The sequence below is a fragment of the Chlamydotis macqueenii genome, chromosome 10, assembly GCF_036417535.1.
Source record: "Chlamydotis macqueenii isolate bChlMac1 chromosome 10, bChlMac1.mat, whole genome shotgun sequence".
NCBI lineage: Eukaryota > Metazoa > Chordata > Aves > Otidiformes > Otididae > Chlamydotis > Chlamydotis macqueenii.
Genome location: NC_141565.1, coordinates 19,132,644 through 19,150,093, shown reverse-complemented (window position 1 = coordinate 19,150,093; position 17,450 = coordinate 19,132,644). Strand labels below are relative to the sequence as shown.

At 38.2% G+C, this 17,450-nt stretch overlaps 1 protein-coding gene across 1 annotated transcript in view; it reads left to right on the top strand.

Moving 5' to 3' along the window:
- The window catches only part of SHQ1 (SHQ1, H/ACA ribonucleoprotein assembly factor), a 45,984-nt gene extending 28,979 nt beyond the window's left edge, over window positions 1-17,005 (top strand). The window contains exon 11 of the mRNA XM_086755596.1: window positions 15,179-17,005. Coding sequence (XP_086611722.1) covers window positions 15,179-15,827 — 649 coding nt within the window. The 3' untranslated portion in view covers window positions 15,828-17,005. The remainder of the gene's footprint in view (window positions 1-15,178) is intronic.
- The last annotated feature ends 445 nt before the right edge of the window (window positions 17,006-17,450 follow it).

Sequence of the window (17,450 nt, the reverse complement as noted above, 5' to 3'; positions counted from 1 at the left end):
TTTGATAATCGGCTGCTGTTGTGCCCTTTTAAATGTGTGCCACACTGAATCTGCAAAAGCCTCTCCTCAGTTTTGCATAGCTGTATAGGTCTATTATTAATTTACATTAAGTTCTCTCCTCTATAGAGCATCTTATTTATTTTCCTTGTATCTTGCCAGACATACCAGCTCACCCATGTCCTATGCTGTACTTTCTTGTAGGGGAAAAAGCATTTGAGAACAGGTTGTGTATTACAGCCTTCCTGAAAGAGTAACCTTAAGGTTTTGCTAGATTTGGGAAAATATTTTGTAACCTAAAACATCTTTAAGCTTCTGCAGTCAAGCAGTATGATCTTTAGATGAATGTAAATAGAATTTTAGCATATATTCCAATTCTATGTTAAAATTATTTGTAAAACTGATCATCTATTTGCAAACTTAAGAAACTTGACCTAGTTATTATTTGCTAAGATCTGGAAAACTTTGAAAAGTGTTTCCGAGTATGTAGAAACTCTTTTGTGCCATTTTTGCAGCTGTTTCTTCTTGTTATTTTTCTTTTCTTTAGTGGTTTAGGTTTTGTAAAGCTGAAAATACTTGAAAAGAGGAAAAACAGGCTTTAAAAAAATCTTTTGGTCCTTGCTTTTTTGCTGCTTGTAGGGTTGATATTCATGAAGTCCTATTCACTCTCTGTGGCATTGCCATGTTCCTAGGACAGACGCAACTGTAACGTCAGAAATTCAGGACTGTACTGCAAAACCAGAGGTGAATTGCAGTAGCTTGTGCTGACTGTGCTCTCTACTGTGAAAATACGAAGTTCAGATAGGAGGATTTGGGAACAAAACTATCCTGAAAGGTTTTCAAATGGTGTACTACTAGCATGTTAATTGATTAAATTTTTTATCTGTAATGGGGGAGGAGGGAATGTATTAGCATATAAGAAAAATTAATCACTGCTTTAAAGCATTCTCAGACGTTTGAGGAATATGCTAATTTTCAGCTGTTAACCTCTTGGATTCAGAAGCCATTCAGAAGAACAAAGGCATAAAGCAGTAATATATTCTGGATGAAAATCCCACTTCTTGGCTCTGTGGGATTAAACTGGTTTGTACAGCATGTTTAAAGCACTTCATATCCTTAAGACCTTAGGAAGAATACACCTCATAGTATTGTAATTCGTGTGTGTTACAGTTTCATGGACATCTGCACGCTGGATGTAGTTTACGTTTTACTTTACCTTTGTTGCAAAACCCCTTATTTTGATCTCTCTTGTAGTTAGAGGGTTATATTTTTTCATTGTACTACTTTAATGGTATAGTCAGTGTGGATACACTGAAGCCACTTAATTCCCTGCCCCTCACCCTCTGCAAAACAAGACAACTTGTTGACTTTTGGAAATTTTAAATTTGGAGGCTATTCTTTCCTTTGCTGTTTCAGCTTAATAGAAGCCATACAGCTACAAGGGATAAACAAAAAAATCTTGCTCCTTCTTGTGATCACCTTTTCCACGAACGCAGTAAGAAAGCTGTGTTTTATCTGGTTAAATGGGCTTCACCCTTATTGTCCTGTGATGACTTGCTGTAGTGGCTCATGACTGCAATCTCCAGTTATTGTAATTCCATCTTAGAAGGCTTTACAAGCTGCCATTGCTACTGCTGGCAGCTAGTTCAGCATACAGCACTGCATTTGCTTACAGCTTTGAGTAATCATGCTGCATTAGGTTTGCTTTTCATTCACTTCTTTGGTGGCCTGTAGTGGTGTATTAACTTTCAGGTGTCCCAGCTGGTTTTCAAGTTTTTCCAGTAATAGGAGTGGCCACTTCGCATGCTCTCTTTGAGGTTCATTTTATGTGTATTTCAGTTTATATACCACCAACCATAGGAGTTACTAGTATGTCAGTGTTCTAGGAAATACTGGAAAATGGGAGAAAAAACCCCAACAAACCCTGGGAAAAGACAGATGGGTTTTTGTCGCTTTATAAAGTTAAGATCATACATTTTTTTCAGAGTTTTTCTGTGAGCACTGTCCAGTGGCTTTCACAATCTGTAAGAAAATACACTCTGTGTTTTTAGATAAAAATTTTTGTTAACATTAAATGTTATTTATTTAAAGGTAGAAAATGAATTGCACAGACTGACTCAGGTTGGCAATATGTGCTTATGTGAACAATGTGTATTTTAATACAATCAAGTATAAGATGGTCTGTTCACAATAAAAGACTGTAGATCATTGTTATGGATTGGAGAACATAAGACAATTGAGGGCAGCAGCTCCGGAAAAACTGCGAATAGTTGGAAGCTGATCACCCCTTTATCTGTGAGGAGGTAAGGGGAGGGGGTGAGTACAGTCTTATGCTGAAGCAGCAGAGTACGATCATTTAAGAGAAGGAAATGGTGTGACCTCAGAATGCATCATTTGTGAGACTGCTAAAACACAGTCTAATTCTAGTGTCTATTCAAAAAGGTGTTGAAAAATGGAGAGAGGGGAAAAAAAGGTTCTATAACTGTACGTGTCTGAATGATCTATGCTCTGGTGAGAGACTGAATAAGCTCAGTAGTTCATTGGTGAGAAAGTTCAAGGTTGATTTGGACTTGTCTGCAAATGTGATGGGACAGAGATTTTGGGTTTTAGCCATCGTGTAGTATAACAAAAAAGAATTACAAATAAAATTCATCTAGTTGAACAGGAAACAGGAAAAATTCAGACAGTACTAAGTTCTCACATTTTCCTAGTGAAGAGTAATTACGAGCTGGCTCATTCTGCCTTGGTTGCGTAATTCTGTACTGTCCTATTTGTTTCCATCAAGATAGCATAGTTCAAAAAAACACCTTGTGATTCAAACACTAGCTATGGGTCTGGTGCAGAAAGTATTTGAGATTCTGTGCAATTTACTATGCTACTAAAACAAGAGGAAATGCTATAATTTTCTTTATAATTTAGATGAAGGTTTACCATTTTATCAGTCTGACTGTTGGTGCCTGAATTTGGTAGAGAATTATTTCTCAGATTTATTTCCCAGATTTATTTATTGTCATCCTAAGTCATCTGCTCTTAATCCTTAGATCACAATTCTTTGATTTTAAAAATAGTAACTAATAATTTGCAAGCACATTATATATGTCTCCCCTTTCACTGTTTTGATGCGTGTTTTTAATAGTTCCTTTTTCTTTACTGTCATCTTGAGCTGCCATGCTTCTCATTAGATGTTGAGTCTTATTTCAGGCCTGAGCTGTCATTTCAATTGTTTGTAAAGCAGTAGGTGTGCATAGAGCACTGTGTAAATAACAATACCTGAGGAATGTAATATACTGACTTGAGGCTTAAAGCAAAACAGTTTGCCCTGAAGGCTGGAAAAGGTGATAGACAGGTGGATATAATAACAAAAATTCCCCTTTATGTATGTTTTAGCAAGCTCTGTAAAACATGGATTTTTAACAGGGGATTTAATCTCTGCTCCCGGCTGCTAGCTGCAGTTTCCTTTGATGTTTTTCCTCTCCTTTCCTCTGTTGTTTTTTTTATTTATTCCATTACTTTTCTATAGCTCATATTCCTTCAGGCTGTATCTGAATGCACCTTGCTGTGGGTAGAGCAGGCAAAGAAGAAAGCCATTTTTTTTTTTTCCCCCCCTCAGGCTACTGCTTTGATTTTCCCAAGTTGTTGGGAGGCAGTTCCTACCTGCCTACAGAAGGGTCAGCGATCTGTGTCATGTCTTTTCAGTCAGCACATCTCAGCCGACTCTTTTTTTCTGTTTTGACCAGGGAAAGGATGAGCTTGGGTCTTGTTGCCTTTCAAAGCAGGTGGGGTGTGCAGCTGTGATCAAAGGGGGAAGCTGATCTGCAGGCTGATAATGTCTTCCTGTTTTGTTTCCAGCCTTGTCAGTAGCTAGCTTGGTCTTCCACCTGCCCCTGCCCCTTGCTGTGATTGCCCCATAAATCTCAAGACAGATCAGAGATAGAAGGAGAGAGAGAAAAAAGGTTGAATGAGATGATAATTTAGTCTGTGGCCTAACACCCACTCCCCACTACTCCCTGGGTACTCCTCCTTGCAAGAACTGGGCAGCGTGGACCAGCTACGTGACGCTGCCTGCATGCTCCGCAAGTTTCCCTATTGCGGTGATGAAGCCAGATCTGCAGCCAATTCAATGGGGTGTGGTGGTATTATTATTATTATTTAGTATTATTATTCATAAGAGGCATTATCATGCTCTAGAGCATCTGATAGAGGGTGCCCTACAAACAAAACAGGGTGTGGGAGGGAGAAGAAGGGAGCAGGCTGTTCAATTTAGGCCCTTGCAAAAATCTACTTTCCTGCCAGGAATTTGCAAGATGCTCAGATTTGGTGTCTTTTTATGTTTAGACTGTGTGAGTTGAGAATGGACTGAGTGGTAAGGCTGCAGGTGATGTTTTCCCTTCTACTGTTACAGGTGTCAGTCAAAAGCAACAGAGCAGTGCCAGACTTAAAACTCTGACCTCACTGGGCCTTTTGTTGTTTGCTGCTTAAATTCCACTGTAAAGGGGTAGGATCTTGTTGGAGTCATGTGTTTACAATTGTGCCTTTCAGACTGTCCATTGTCACTGTTGTTCTTGTTATTTTTGTAATACATGACTCTACTAGCATTATCCTGACACTAAAATTCACATCTTCTGCACTGCTTTGTGTGAGGACCTTTCACAAGTTCTAGGTAATGGCAGTTAAGAAATTTGAGGGAGTCAGGGCTAACAGAGAACAGTTGTCAGCGTTCCATTTCTATAATGCTGCCAGTACTTACTATCACGTTATAAAATCTTTTTCTTTCTCTGTGTCTGTTTTGTGGCGAGTTATCTATTCATCTTTCATTGTTTGTATTTATCTTGTATAACTTTGGAAGCTGTGCCGTTGTCAGATGTTTGGGCTGGCTGCAACTTACTGAAGCTATTTTGGCAACACTGAACTGCTTCTAAGCTCAGTTAAAGTATTCTTAAAACATATAAATACTGTTTAGTTCCATTTTATAGTCCAATATTAATTGTCTGTTTTCTCTTATGAATATTTTCATAGTCTCATCTACATAGGTAAGCTGTACTTTATTTCTTTTATAACCCATGATATGATTGGTTTCAACTTATCACGTAATGAAAGTAAGATGTTATATTGGAAAGCTTCATCTTTTAAAAAAAAATATTTATAAATGTGAAGTTCAGCTCATGCAATATTTAAATTCATTATGAAAGAATCACTGTGCAATTTCAGAATAAATATGGAGGGGAAACTCACTTGAAATATCAGACTTCTTAACTTAAAAGAAGTCACTTAAATGGATACTATGGTGCTATGTTTTATATTTGATTTATGGTTAACAAACTGTAATCCTTAAAGCTAAGTAGATAGCAGTTCATGTTTACAAGACTGCACGTTGAATTGCAGTGTAAGTGTATCACTCTCTTAGTTTCGGGATTCATGTAATGCCCTTTGAAAGCCAGAATTTGAAGATGAAAGCATTTTATGTTCCACTTAAACCCCCTGATTTCTTCCACATCAGCCATTGTTTTATGGTGCAGGACTGCTTTCTGTCACCTGGAGATAAGTGGTAGCTTTCTCTTGTCACAAGTAGTCTCTTTATGCTGGATTTCTGCTCTTCTAATGCTATCAATTCAAAGTGATGGCATCTTGCTTACAGGGAGATGTATTTTCCAGACTTCTTTTTGAACCCAGTGCTCCCTTTTTTATAGTGTGGTTTTTCTATATTTAAGATAAAGATTTGATGTGCAGTGAACACTTTTCCGGTCTCTGCTTTGTCTGATGCCTACAAGGGAGGGAGGAAAAAAAGATTCTGTAAACTACCTACAAACCCAAGCCTTGTGCCCTAATCTCTTCGCCACATCCTTTGACACCTCGGCCAGGCAAGAGGCAGCACACGCGGTAGCTGGTCTTAGCACTGATCAACTGGTCGGTAAGCGCAATGCCGCGGCCTCCTGCCAAGCCAGTACACGGTAGTTGTGTTCCGCCGGCCTTTTCTCATGAGGGTCATTATTTTTGATCTACCTCTGCTTGTTTTCATGAAATATGTAGGAATTTAAAGATCTTTTTTAACCTCAGGTTGCTCTTAAATTTGACTGAAGTTGCATGGTATTTCTAAGAGTTGTTAGAAAGGAAATAATTAACAGTGAGTATAGACATGCACAGTATAACTGTGTAAACCTAAGTTATTTAGGCTGAAAATCAGAATCCATCCTCTTGAGGAATGGAGAGAACGAATTCTTACCTGCAGTTGCATAAAATATCTTGAATAGACTGAGCACATTTTATTTTAGCAGCTAGCTTTTCATAAGGAAGTGTAGAAATTAAACAGTCTTTAGTGCTGTGTTGTGGAGATGGTTTGTTTCTTTCCTATGAAGGCAGTGGTTAGTCTAGTACTAAATCATGTGAACAAATGTTGTGTTATTTCTGCTGTGTTTACACTCATCTGTCTTTCTTTTGCTGCAGATAATGTAGAAGATTAGTTAAAGTTTAGGTCAATTTTTACTGAGTCCTGAAGAAAATGGTCCTGCTTCTCCTTCACTAACACACTAAATTCAGCTTTGTTCCTATATTATCTTCTGTACTCATTGATCAGAGCTAATGAGATTTTAATGGAGTTATTTATTGGTTCTGCCTCTTGCTATAAAAATGCATGATAAACCAAGTACATGAAACTGTTGAATGGTGCTGTTGGTGTTTATCTCACTGCCTGTTCATTGTGCTACCTGTTCTGTGATTCTACCCTGGGTAGGGTTCTGATGAGCTAACCAGCTAATAAAGACTGGAAAGTGATTTAGTAAATGTTGCATATTCATCTTTCTGGTTAACTGATACAAAAGGGAATTTTGTGGGTAGAGGTGCCATTTTTAAAAAGGGATGTAAAATACATTTTAGACTTTTCTGTTCATTAAAAATTTATGGTATTTTCTGTGCATGGCACTAGTATAAAATAATATTATCTGTGTTCTTCTGAATGAGGGCTTTTTGTTTCCATGAAAGGGCTACCCTGTCGTTCACGTGCTATGTGTATTTTCTTTTCCACTTTGTGCCTTAATCTTCATGGTAGTATTGTTATGCTTTGTTAAGTTTTAGCCATGTTTCTCTGCAGAGAACAGTTGTTTCATCCAGAGCTGGATGAAATAAAATCTGTCCATAGTTTCCCCAGGCTTGTGGGGAATTGGGGTAAAGGCGTGTATAAGGGACTTTGCAATAAAAACAGTGTAAAGTGAGCTTTGTTGTTACGGTCTGTAATACAACGGTGTGTACAGCTAGGCAAAGTGGTTGTCACTATCTGTTAACACTTACCAAGACCATGGGCTTTCTGCTATGTATTTATTTCAGAACTTAATTTGGAGTATTTTTGTTAATTGATTCTGAACTTGCTTTTTAAAAAATACTTCACTATAGTTGGAGGTCATTGATTAGTGCGTAATTTGAAGGGCTTATTAGAAATAACCTTGAAAGTGAAATAAAAGATGGTGAAATATGGCATCTCATATAAAACACATGCTAAAGGTGTAATTAAGTCTTAGTCTCTTGTCTCCAGGCAGATTGTGAGGCTCATGTTCTTCTGTAACCCATGACTTTGAAAGACTAGTTTCGGCAAATGGATGGGTTTAGTCTGATGAGTTTCTTACTATTGCAGCTAAATGTCCATTTGTTAGGATTATTTTCCTGAACTGGAGAATTTTTTTTGTTGTCTAATCTCATTGTTTGACCACTTATGCTTTTTTTTGTACATGGTGACTTTAGATGTTTCTACATTAATTAAGTCTACTTTTGCATTCAATGCCATCATTGTTGTCCCTTCTGTGTTTTACTAGTTGGAGTTGATCAGATCTAAGCTCTTTCATCTCTTGAGTATGTTATTGAAATTAAATTATCTTTCATTTCTGTATCATAGAAGTTAAATAATTATATTATTTTTTTTCTCTTTAGCTGTTTGAAATTTCATGTCAAGTGTGGAAGGATGTTTGACTTTGTTAGTTGCCTTTCTGAAGGACACATGCGACTGTTGGTCTGAAGCCATGAAGTTAAAATTATGTTACAGTGATTCAAGAGTATGTGTCTCTCCACCCCGGGTGTCAGAATATGCTGTTCTGGTGACTTACGGTGTTGCCTAACAGGGTGAGCTCAATTATCAGCTTCAAGAGACTTTCCCTGAAGATCACCAGTTCGGTTGCTCAAGCAGCTGTGAAGGACTAGATACAAGCTGACATCTAAATTTTAAATTGGAGAAAAATTTATTTTCTTCATATATAAGAATATATAAGTATGTGAGTAGCTGGATGGTTTGTCAGCTGTGTCATTCTTGTATGAGCTTTTTTATCTTTTGATATCACGTTTGACTGTAACTTGTTGAGCCTTCTGCTTCAAAAGAGCTTAAGCAGTAGACTTACTGCCATAGGGGTATTAATTTTCATCAAGATCATGACAGAGTTCTCACGGGAAGTTAATGTTGGCATTATCAAAGAACTGAACATTGAACAATGTCTCTTCGTACCCCTTGTATCTGGACAGATAAGGCTTGGGTGGGAAGGCACTGACGGATGCAGCCCAGCATCTGGGCAGGGGGAAAATAAGATGATCTGAAGGGTCTGGAGAGTCTGGCCCTTTTGCAGGTGCCCTTTTGTTCACCACTGACAGTCTGTGCAGAAACATCAGTTAAGTCCTATTGCAGCCTGTCCTCAACCAGTCTTGTGGCAAGGCACAAAATTTCATTATCCCTTGTAGTTTAACTGACATTTCAGTGTCTTGCAGATACTGAATTTCCAGATCCTCTGTATCTGAACTGCTGAGGCTCTGCTTTGGGATCATATCTGAGATAATATTAACTTTAGAATTGTCTTAATATGTATGATGCCTCTGGCTAAAAGAATAATTGTGGGAAACTGTAAGCAATGCTGCCAGGGATGTAATTTGGAACACATTTGAAGTGGTTATACTCTTGGCTGGCTGTATTGCGTATCTTGTCTGTTTTATCTAAGAAAAAGGGTGTCTGTGAAACTTTCTCTCCTAAGTCTGAGTTTTGCCAGGCCTTGTTGAGAAAGGTAGCTTAAAGAGAGACTGATGCTTTCTCCTTAAACTTGGTAGCTTCTCATACAGTAAGTGTGTAAAATTGAGGCAGTTGGGAATGCGTTGTGATCCAGAAGACAGAGCCCTTTGCTTAATGCAACAGCTTTGCTATTAGATGGATCCTGTGCATCCAGAGCTCCTGTGAGCAGAGAGAAGTTAAATAACTGCCTTTTTTATATTTGTCAGCCCTGCTGACTGGCGCAGCTTGCTACCAGTTTGTATTTGAATGCATTTCAAGGAATTGTAGGCCTACTGGGGGACGGCTGCTTGGCCACGAGACAGGCCCATTTTCATATTTGGTGGAACCTACGATACCGCAAAGGCACGTCTGCACTTGAAGTATCTCCTGTTTCTTTGAGACTTGTTTATCTTGCCTGTAAGGCTTACAGATAATTAATGTGAAGTGTTTTACATGTAAAATAGGGCTTGTCAACCCTGTAGAACCAAGTTAGAGCATTGCTAGCATGGAGGACTGATTCCCATTGTAACACAGTGAATAGGCCCTAACCGCCTTCGAACAACATAATATAACCAGACTGTAGTTGGTTCCAAGATTAGTTAAGTTTCAGCTTGGTTCCAAGACCAGTTAGGTCACATTCAAACACCAGGCTGGTAACCAAAGCTGTAGTCAATGTTTTTGATACACAGGTTCCCATGCTTGGTTGCTTTTGTTGTGCTTGGGCAGGAATAGCTCAATCTGCCACGACAGCGCCTGTGCACTGTGTGGTGACTTGATTGTGATGGAGCTGGGGTAGATAACAAGAAAATCCTGTTACCTTATAGTTGTGTTTTGCTGTGTCTTACACCTAGTTTACACTGTGTGCTTCAGAAAAGTGGATGTTTGTATATGTCTGTGAAATGCAAAGCCAAACTTAAGAGGCTGTAGAAATAATCCTGCTATTGTTTACAAAACCAAAAGCGAGCTAGAGCTTGTGCCTGCGCAAGAAAAGTCACTTTCCATTCCATGGTGAAATGTTACTGATGCCTGCTTTGAAAGGCTGTGCTGACCATTTGACTGTTACTCCTGTGTTTGGAAATACTCCGCACAGTGTTTTAGATACATAACTCCCATGCCTTGGTAGAGTATGCAGTGCCACCTATCACACAGAATGAGGAGCAGAATGCTGTTTTTCCTATTTTCAAGTTCTCTTTGAGTTATTCAGTTCTTTATGTTTTTTTGTTGTTTTGGTTTTTTTTAGCTTAATTAAACTGCTAAAGCAAGAGAGTTGGATGTGAGGCAAGTACCAGGCAGATGTAAGGCTTGGCCTGTTAACATTTTTTTCTTTAAACCTTTTCCTTTTGTAGTGCTATTTCTGATTGATGGACATAGTATACAGAGGCATAATTACTTATTTTTATTTTAACATTCGGGAAAAATTAGGATTTTGTGGCTGGATGTATCCTCCAAGTCCTGCGTTTATTTTTTTACTTTCTGTGGCTAGATTGACTTTTTTGTCTTTCCTTCCAGTTAATGTTAAATCTTCCTTGGAAACAATCAAATCCCTAATGTATGTCTTCTGTGAGACCTTTTTCTAGTAGCACCATGTTCTGAACAGCTATTTTGACTCATTAGATCCTAGTGCCCTCTTTACTCCTTGGAACAGAAGGTAGAACTGGAGCTTGTAGTCTTTAACTGGAGAAACTGTCCTGCTTCCCTCTCACCCCGGCTGCTGCTTGTGTCTCAGCACTGCAGTCAGTCTCCATCACCATCGCATCTCTTCTCGCTACCACAGGTGGACTTTGCTGTAAACATGTAATGATTTCCCTTTCCTGTTGCCATAATAATACTTTTTAATTTTATTTTATCCATCTCCCTTTATTTGCTAAATCTTCTTTGATTCTTTTTTGTTTTTCACTTCCATTTTACTCTATTATAATCTGTGACCTGTGGAACAAGATTTTTTTTTTCTTTTTTTCCCCCCTCGTTCTTGTGCATGGAGAAACTCTCCTGCTGCCTAGACAAGGATTATAGTAGTTCTGTCTTGAAATTTTAATGCCAGACTATATGGACAAGACCTGAGATGCCTCTGTTATCTGTTCCTGAAAGCTATACATTAAACAAAACATACTTCTGATCAGTTTAACCTGTAATTAAACATTTTCCTTAAGCAACTGATGTCTTTATAACTAATAATTATCATGTGTAGCACCTTTAAAGCCTATTATGCATGTTTGTGTAAGAACACTATTACCATAATAATACGATATCATTACCGCAAACGTGCATACTGAATGAGCATGTCTTAAAGTAATCATGCCATTCCATTAATCATACTTGAAAAATTAAAGTATTTGCTGTCTAATGTCTAAAAGACTGCTCAATATTTTGGAAACAGCAGGACCTGTTTACTACAGGTCTCTAATATATATCTTATTTCTGGTGTCTCATTTTTATTTCTTGAGTTGTTATCTTTCAGCTAGGGAAATCATTAGCTCAGAGACGCACAGTCTCCTGCTGAAAGCATTTCCATGCTCTAATTTCTATGCTGTTTACCTTGGGTTTTTTTTGTCCAGGGAGTGCTGCCACTTGTTCTTAAGGCTGATATGAAATGCCCTCCTGAAGCTCAGTTCTCCTCGAAATAAGATAATTGCCTTAAACAAGATGGACTGATAGTTAATTGTAACTCTGTTAGTCCTTTACATGGGGGGGGGGAGCTGTTCTTCAAATGCTCTTTTTTTTTTTTTTTTTTCTTTTAATAGAAGATTGAAAAGTTGGGGAGTGGACTTTTCTGCTTTTATGTATAAGTTTGTCAAGAGTGTGACAATTTTTCTCATATTGAAATGTCAAGCTCTCTAAACTGTCAATTTTTTTTTCTGGAAGAGACTGGATGACCAGAGTGAAAGCTTGGAGGAAACTTTTAGGCTACTAAGAAATCTGAGTAACGGAAAAGAGACTTTTTCATGCTGTTTAAATCCAGTTTTAATCAAATACCTGATGTGGCTAACAGCTAAAAAAAATAGTAAAAGCATCTTCTAGGTTTTTAAAATTATTTATTAGAAGATTGCTGTTGTGGTTGACCTAACGGGATCTCTGGGACATTGATGGTGCAGAGAGAAAGAAGGTTGTGCAGCTCTGCGTGAAGTCCACCCCCCTTCCCCTTTCCTGACATGTGCTGGTTGGTAGTTCATGGAGCTTGTGCGTGGTGTTGGCAGTCACACTGCTCCACGGGACCACTGTGTGGGAGAGCTGAGGGAAGGCACTTGGAGATACGTGGAATTGTTGGCCTTTTGCAGGCATTTGCTCATCCAAGCCGAGTATCCATTTGTGCTGTTACTGTTAGAAGGGAAGAGCAGGCTGTTTAATCAATGACTTTTTTTCTGTAATCCTTTGTAAAGATAAAAGCATGTCCTCTCTCAGCAGTTCTATCAAAACTTTTGGGAAAAGGGACTAAAAGGACTAAATATGAAACCTGAAGCCACAGTTATTTCATGAAATCAGTTATTATCATTATTTTGTAGTGTTATTTTGATCACCCGGAAGGAATTAACCCAAGGTTTTAAAGCTAAGAATGCCTTTTGCAGTTTTACAGTTGTCTGGTAGGATAAGTGTTTGTCTGTGGCTGTCAAGCACCAGCCTTTTAATTCATTCTCTTTGAACTCATTGACAAAAACACATTTGTGTATAGACTAATCAAACACTTGCTGCCTTAGAGAGGCCATTCTTTTTTCTGTCAGTAGTACCAGATCTAATTTAGTAACATGATGTGTGGTGAGTCAGATGAGCGTATCACTGTGTATTTTCTTCCTTAACTCTTGGTATTAAGTAATCTGAGGCACAATGAAGTATTTATTAATGCCACAACGTACATAGCACCATACATCTCCTTAATACTTGGTGGAATCATGTGGCATGTTTCTGTATCTAAGGTGTTAGCTGCCTCGTAAGAGAATAGTAAAAGAAGAGGAGAGGATTTTAAGGGAGTGATTTCAAGGACTGAGAGAATCTAGTGGAAAAGTACGCATGAAAAATTAGAATGGCAGAAACAGGGAAAAGGCAAAAACATACTTATAGGATTGGGAAATAAAGTGACAGATGGGATAGAAGAGATGTGAGGACAAACCGGACTTTCAAGATGGATTTTCTGTCTATGATGGCAATAGTAAAACAGGTAGGTGAGACTGAGCTAGCTGGAGCTGAAGATGTATCACTGGAGGAAATTGTTGTGCCTACAGTTAGTTGCTTATGGCTGACCATGAAATTAAAAGGAACTACATAGAAAATGGGTGCAAAACAGCGTTCTCTGTCACAATTTAGCTTTTGGAGCTCATTGTATTCCTGCAAACAGGCAGTACAACAGGAAAAAGGATTGTACCTTCATGTTACATTACAGGGAAAGGGGCACATGCACATATATACTGCCTGTAGTTAGAAGGAAGGAAAGAGACTGTTTCAAAAGCAAAGCAAAATGTTTTCTGAAAGGGATATAAACTCTTGTGGCTCAGGGTATAAATCAGCTTCTCCAGTGGATTCAGGAAGCAGATTCCCTGCAAGAGTTATTCTGGTACCACCCACCTGCAAGGCTTCATGAACCTTTCTGTGTATCACTTGGCTTCTCTTTCTTTCTTTTCACTTGTGGAGCAGGGAGAATGCTTACTTTGTTCCCAATTTCTCAAATCCTCTATAACTTTTCAAGAAAAAGTCAGGTTCTTCACAAAAATAAAATGGAAATATATCACCACAAAGAACACATTAGAATAGTTTTAAGTAAGCAGATTTTTAAAAATTGGTAATTGTGTATATATTTGAGGCCACTAGAATAATGTTGTGATTTAATTCTTAGCTTTAGATTTAAAAATCCTAGGAATATAAATTCTTCTCTGTTAGTTCAGTTACTTCTTAGAAACACTTATTTCTTAGTTTTCTAGTCTATGAGTTGAACTAAGGAAGTTTAATATATTTTATTCCAAGTTCAGCTTTGAAATGTTGCACTGTCTCTGTTAAATGTGTAAGAAGCTGCATTGAATTTCCCTTCCCCCACTTTTAAATCCAATTCCTTTAGGAGCAAAAAAAAAATCGAAGCGTCTTATGTTATACTGAGTAATTATGCCCCCTGGGAAATAGAATATAAAGATCTTTAAAATCATTCAACTGAGAGAACAAGCACTTTAACTTTTGCCTTGCAGGAGTCATGTATTACATTATCAGCTACTTGCTCCGGTGTCAGTGTGTCATGCCTTGCAGGTTAGCAGCTTTGGCAGAGGAAATGAAACCCCGTCAGTTACTGCAGGATTTATAGTAGACCTGCTGTTGCAGGAAGTGGTGAAAAGTTGATTGATAGTCTGAGGCAAAACTCTAGAACAAGAAACAGGATGTATGTTTGTTATTTTATACCCGTTGTCCCCTCTGCCCCCCACCCCTCCATTTCAAGGGATTCTTTTACTTTTTCTTCTCTCTGTTTATAAATCCATGGTGCACTTTTCTGTTAAGCGTGTGCTGACTTCGAAACGCTTGAGGAAATGGGTATGGCTGTACCAAAGATTTGAAGCTGACGTAGCGTGCCTGCTTTTAGAAGCATTTATCTAAATGGTCCTGATACTTTTGTTGAATTATATTTCAGCTGAGTTACACGTGAAAGGTAAAGCACATCTACAGACAGAGTGTTGAACTTCTCCTGCTGTCCTGGGTGCAACAAGTTAGTTGTGAAAGGAGGAGGATATATCACTGAGATGGATCTGATCAGCTATGCTCTGTTGGTTCAGCTGCATTTAACAGACATATCTGGAAGGGTAGTAAAATAAAATTATTTTGCTGCATATGAAATTAATCCAGCAAGCCGCTTACTGCAGAGTTCACTGCTAAAGACAGCAATCTGAAGAAGTTTTGTGCTTAAATCTATTTTCCCTTACTGTACACTGCTGAAACATCAAAGCAGTGTATCTTTTCTGAAAGTGACCCCGAAGACTTTCAGTGGGATATTGTCCAGCCTTGTGCGAAAAGTTACTCAAAATAATAATTATGAATACTTTTGATTTCTTTTTCCCCACAGCATCTAGCTTTACAATCATGATTGAAGAAGAAAGTTGTTGCAAACCAAACAAATAGTATAAATGCTTAAGATTAGTGTTCTCATTATCAAATAGGAAAGTTCTCTTTGTAAAGTTAAATAATATATTTTGTTCTTTGTTAAAGGTCAAAAAAGTTGGCTGCACTCTCTGAATCCTTGCAGAAAACCACACTTGCTAAGTCTCACATAGGATTGGAACTCGAAGAGCTGGAAGCAGCAGCAGTGCTGGTACAGGAGGAAGAGAGCGCATTAAAAGCTGCTGGCACGGTTTCCAAGCAACAGCTGCCTTCCTCTGAGTCGGAGACAAGCAACTCTGAAGAATCAAGCAGTACTTCATCATCTGAGACAGAAGGCTCTGATTCAGATGAGCGAGAGTCCTCAACCAGTGAAGATGGGAAAATAAATTCTTTACAAGGCACGCTTCAAGAGGAGAGGACAGCTCCACTTACTGACTGTAATGGATTAAGGCCGGGCACAAACACTTCGACATTTGAGGTTAGTGATGAAAAATCAAAGCTTTCTTTGCAATCTACATCTGTTCCTGGAAAATTGATAGAAGAATTAGAAAAGCAAATGCACACTGCAATTAGACTTTCAGAACAGCCTGAAGGATTGGCTACTGCAAGCTGTGTTTTACAGGAACAAGAGGAAAACCTTGTATCTGAACCTGACAGGTTTTCAAAAGATACTGCTGGAAGGGGAAATTTCTTGGAGGTGTCTTCAAAGGCAAACCCACTGCTTTTTCTTTGCAGCACAAATGAAGACGACGACTAAAGGACCGTGTTAGAACATGGTGTGACCCACTAGCAGCACCGCTCATTGCTGTAATGAGATGTTCCCAAGGCTATCCTGAGCTGCAGAAAGAAGTTGATATTTTTCTTCTTTGTTGTGTTGACAGCTTGGAGGACAAGACTGCTTTGAAAAGAATTGATATGACTATATGACAGATACCCTCATAGTTACAGTTTTATTTTTCTTCCCTGATTCAACAGAGTTTCAGAGTTGATCTCTATGTGTGGGAGTGTATAATTTCAGTAAACTTCTAGAAACAGTTTTCATTACGTTTATTTGGTAGTAGAATGATGTCCTAGTCAAATACAACTGAAGTGAGTTGTAGCATCATTTTAGTTATCTTTAGCTGTTGGGATTTACTTGAAAAATAGCCTTATGTTTGTATAAACTTGTTTATGACATTTTGCTGCATTTAAAAAAAAAATTAAAATGCTTTATAGCGAAACACCTCAAAAATAATGGTTATAAATTTAAAAGTCGAAGTAGTGCTGAGAAATTATTTTTAAATATGTTCTATTTTTTGTACAAAATAGAGGACATTTCTGTATCAGCAGTGCAAGACAGAAGGGTTATACCTTATATTTCTGCAGTTCTTACATAAGTTATTTCAATAGTTTTGTCATGTGTTTATTGTTCTGTGCTGTTTTTGAAATATTTCCATATGTGGACACTACTATTGCTCTTTAAAGAAGAGAAATCCTAGTTACTTCTTATGTCTTTCTGTATATGCTCTTAATATTGCCAGAGTAATGTTAACCAAAGTGAAGAAACAACATGGTACAGCAGTCTTGAGCATAGGACTGAAAGCAAACCTCTGCTCTCTAGACCTGGCTTGGTTATTAGTTTGTCATGTAGTTTTGGCCAACTCATTTGCTCCCTTTTGTCTTTATAATGTTAAAATAATCCCATTAGTCAATAACTTCTGTGCAGATTTCTGTTAACTGTAGGTAGATTCTTGAAATGGGGTGGCTACTGCAAATTATATGTAGGTATATATTATATCCCTACAAAAGGATTTGGGAGGGAGGCTGGATGGGACATGGACCACCCAGTTTGGTTCAGCAGCCTGACAAAACAGGAGCACCTGAGTCATGCCTCTGGAGGAGCAAGCTGTGATTACTTTTCAACCTTGTTACTATTAAAAAGTGCATAAAAATCCTAAGCTTAAAGACTTATTCTTCATCAACACTACACTCTGCTGGAAATCAGCAGGCTAGCTCTGTTCCTGTGCTGACTCCTGTTCAGTGAGAACTGCAACCCTGGTCTGCCGCTGTTTTTTATGTTCTTAAATACCTACTGGTCGCTTCATCAGTTTCTGTGTTCTGTTCCCCAGGGGAGGAACCTTTCCCATCTTGCATGCCACTGAGCACTTACTCTTCTAAATGCTAGCAATAAAATCTACTATGTCTGAGAGAGGGAAAAAAATGTGCTTAAGAAGAAAAAAAACAAAAAACCCTCCCACTCTCCCCAAATTACAGGTATGAACTCTGAAACTTCCTTCAGCTCAACACAGGCTGGAGAAGGCTGAATGAGTATGAGTTAGGACATACACATTGTGAAATTTGGTAGGTGTTTGTAATATCCTATGTCTTCAGCTCTTTTTCT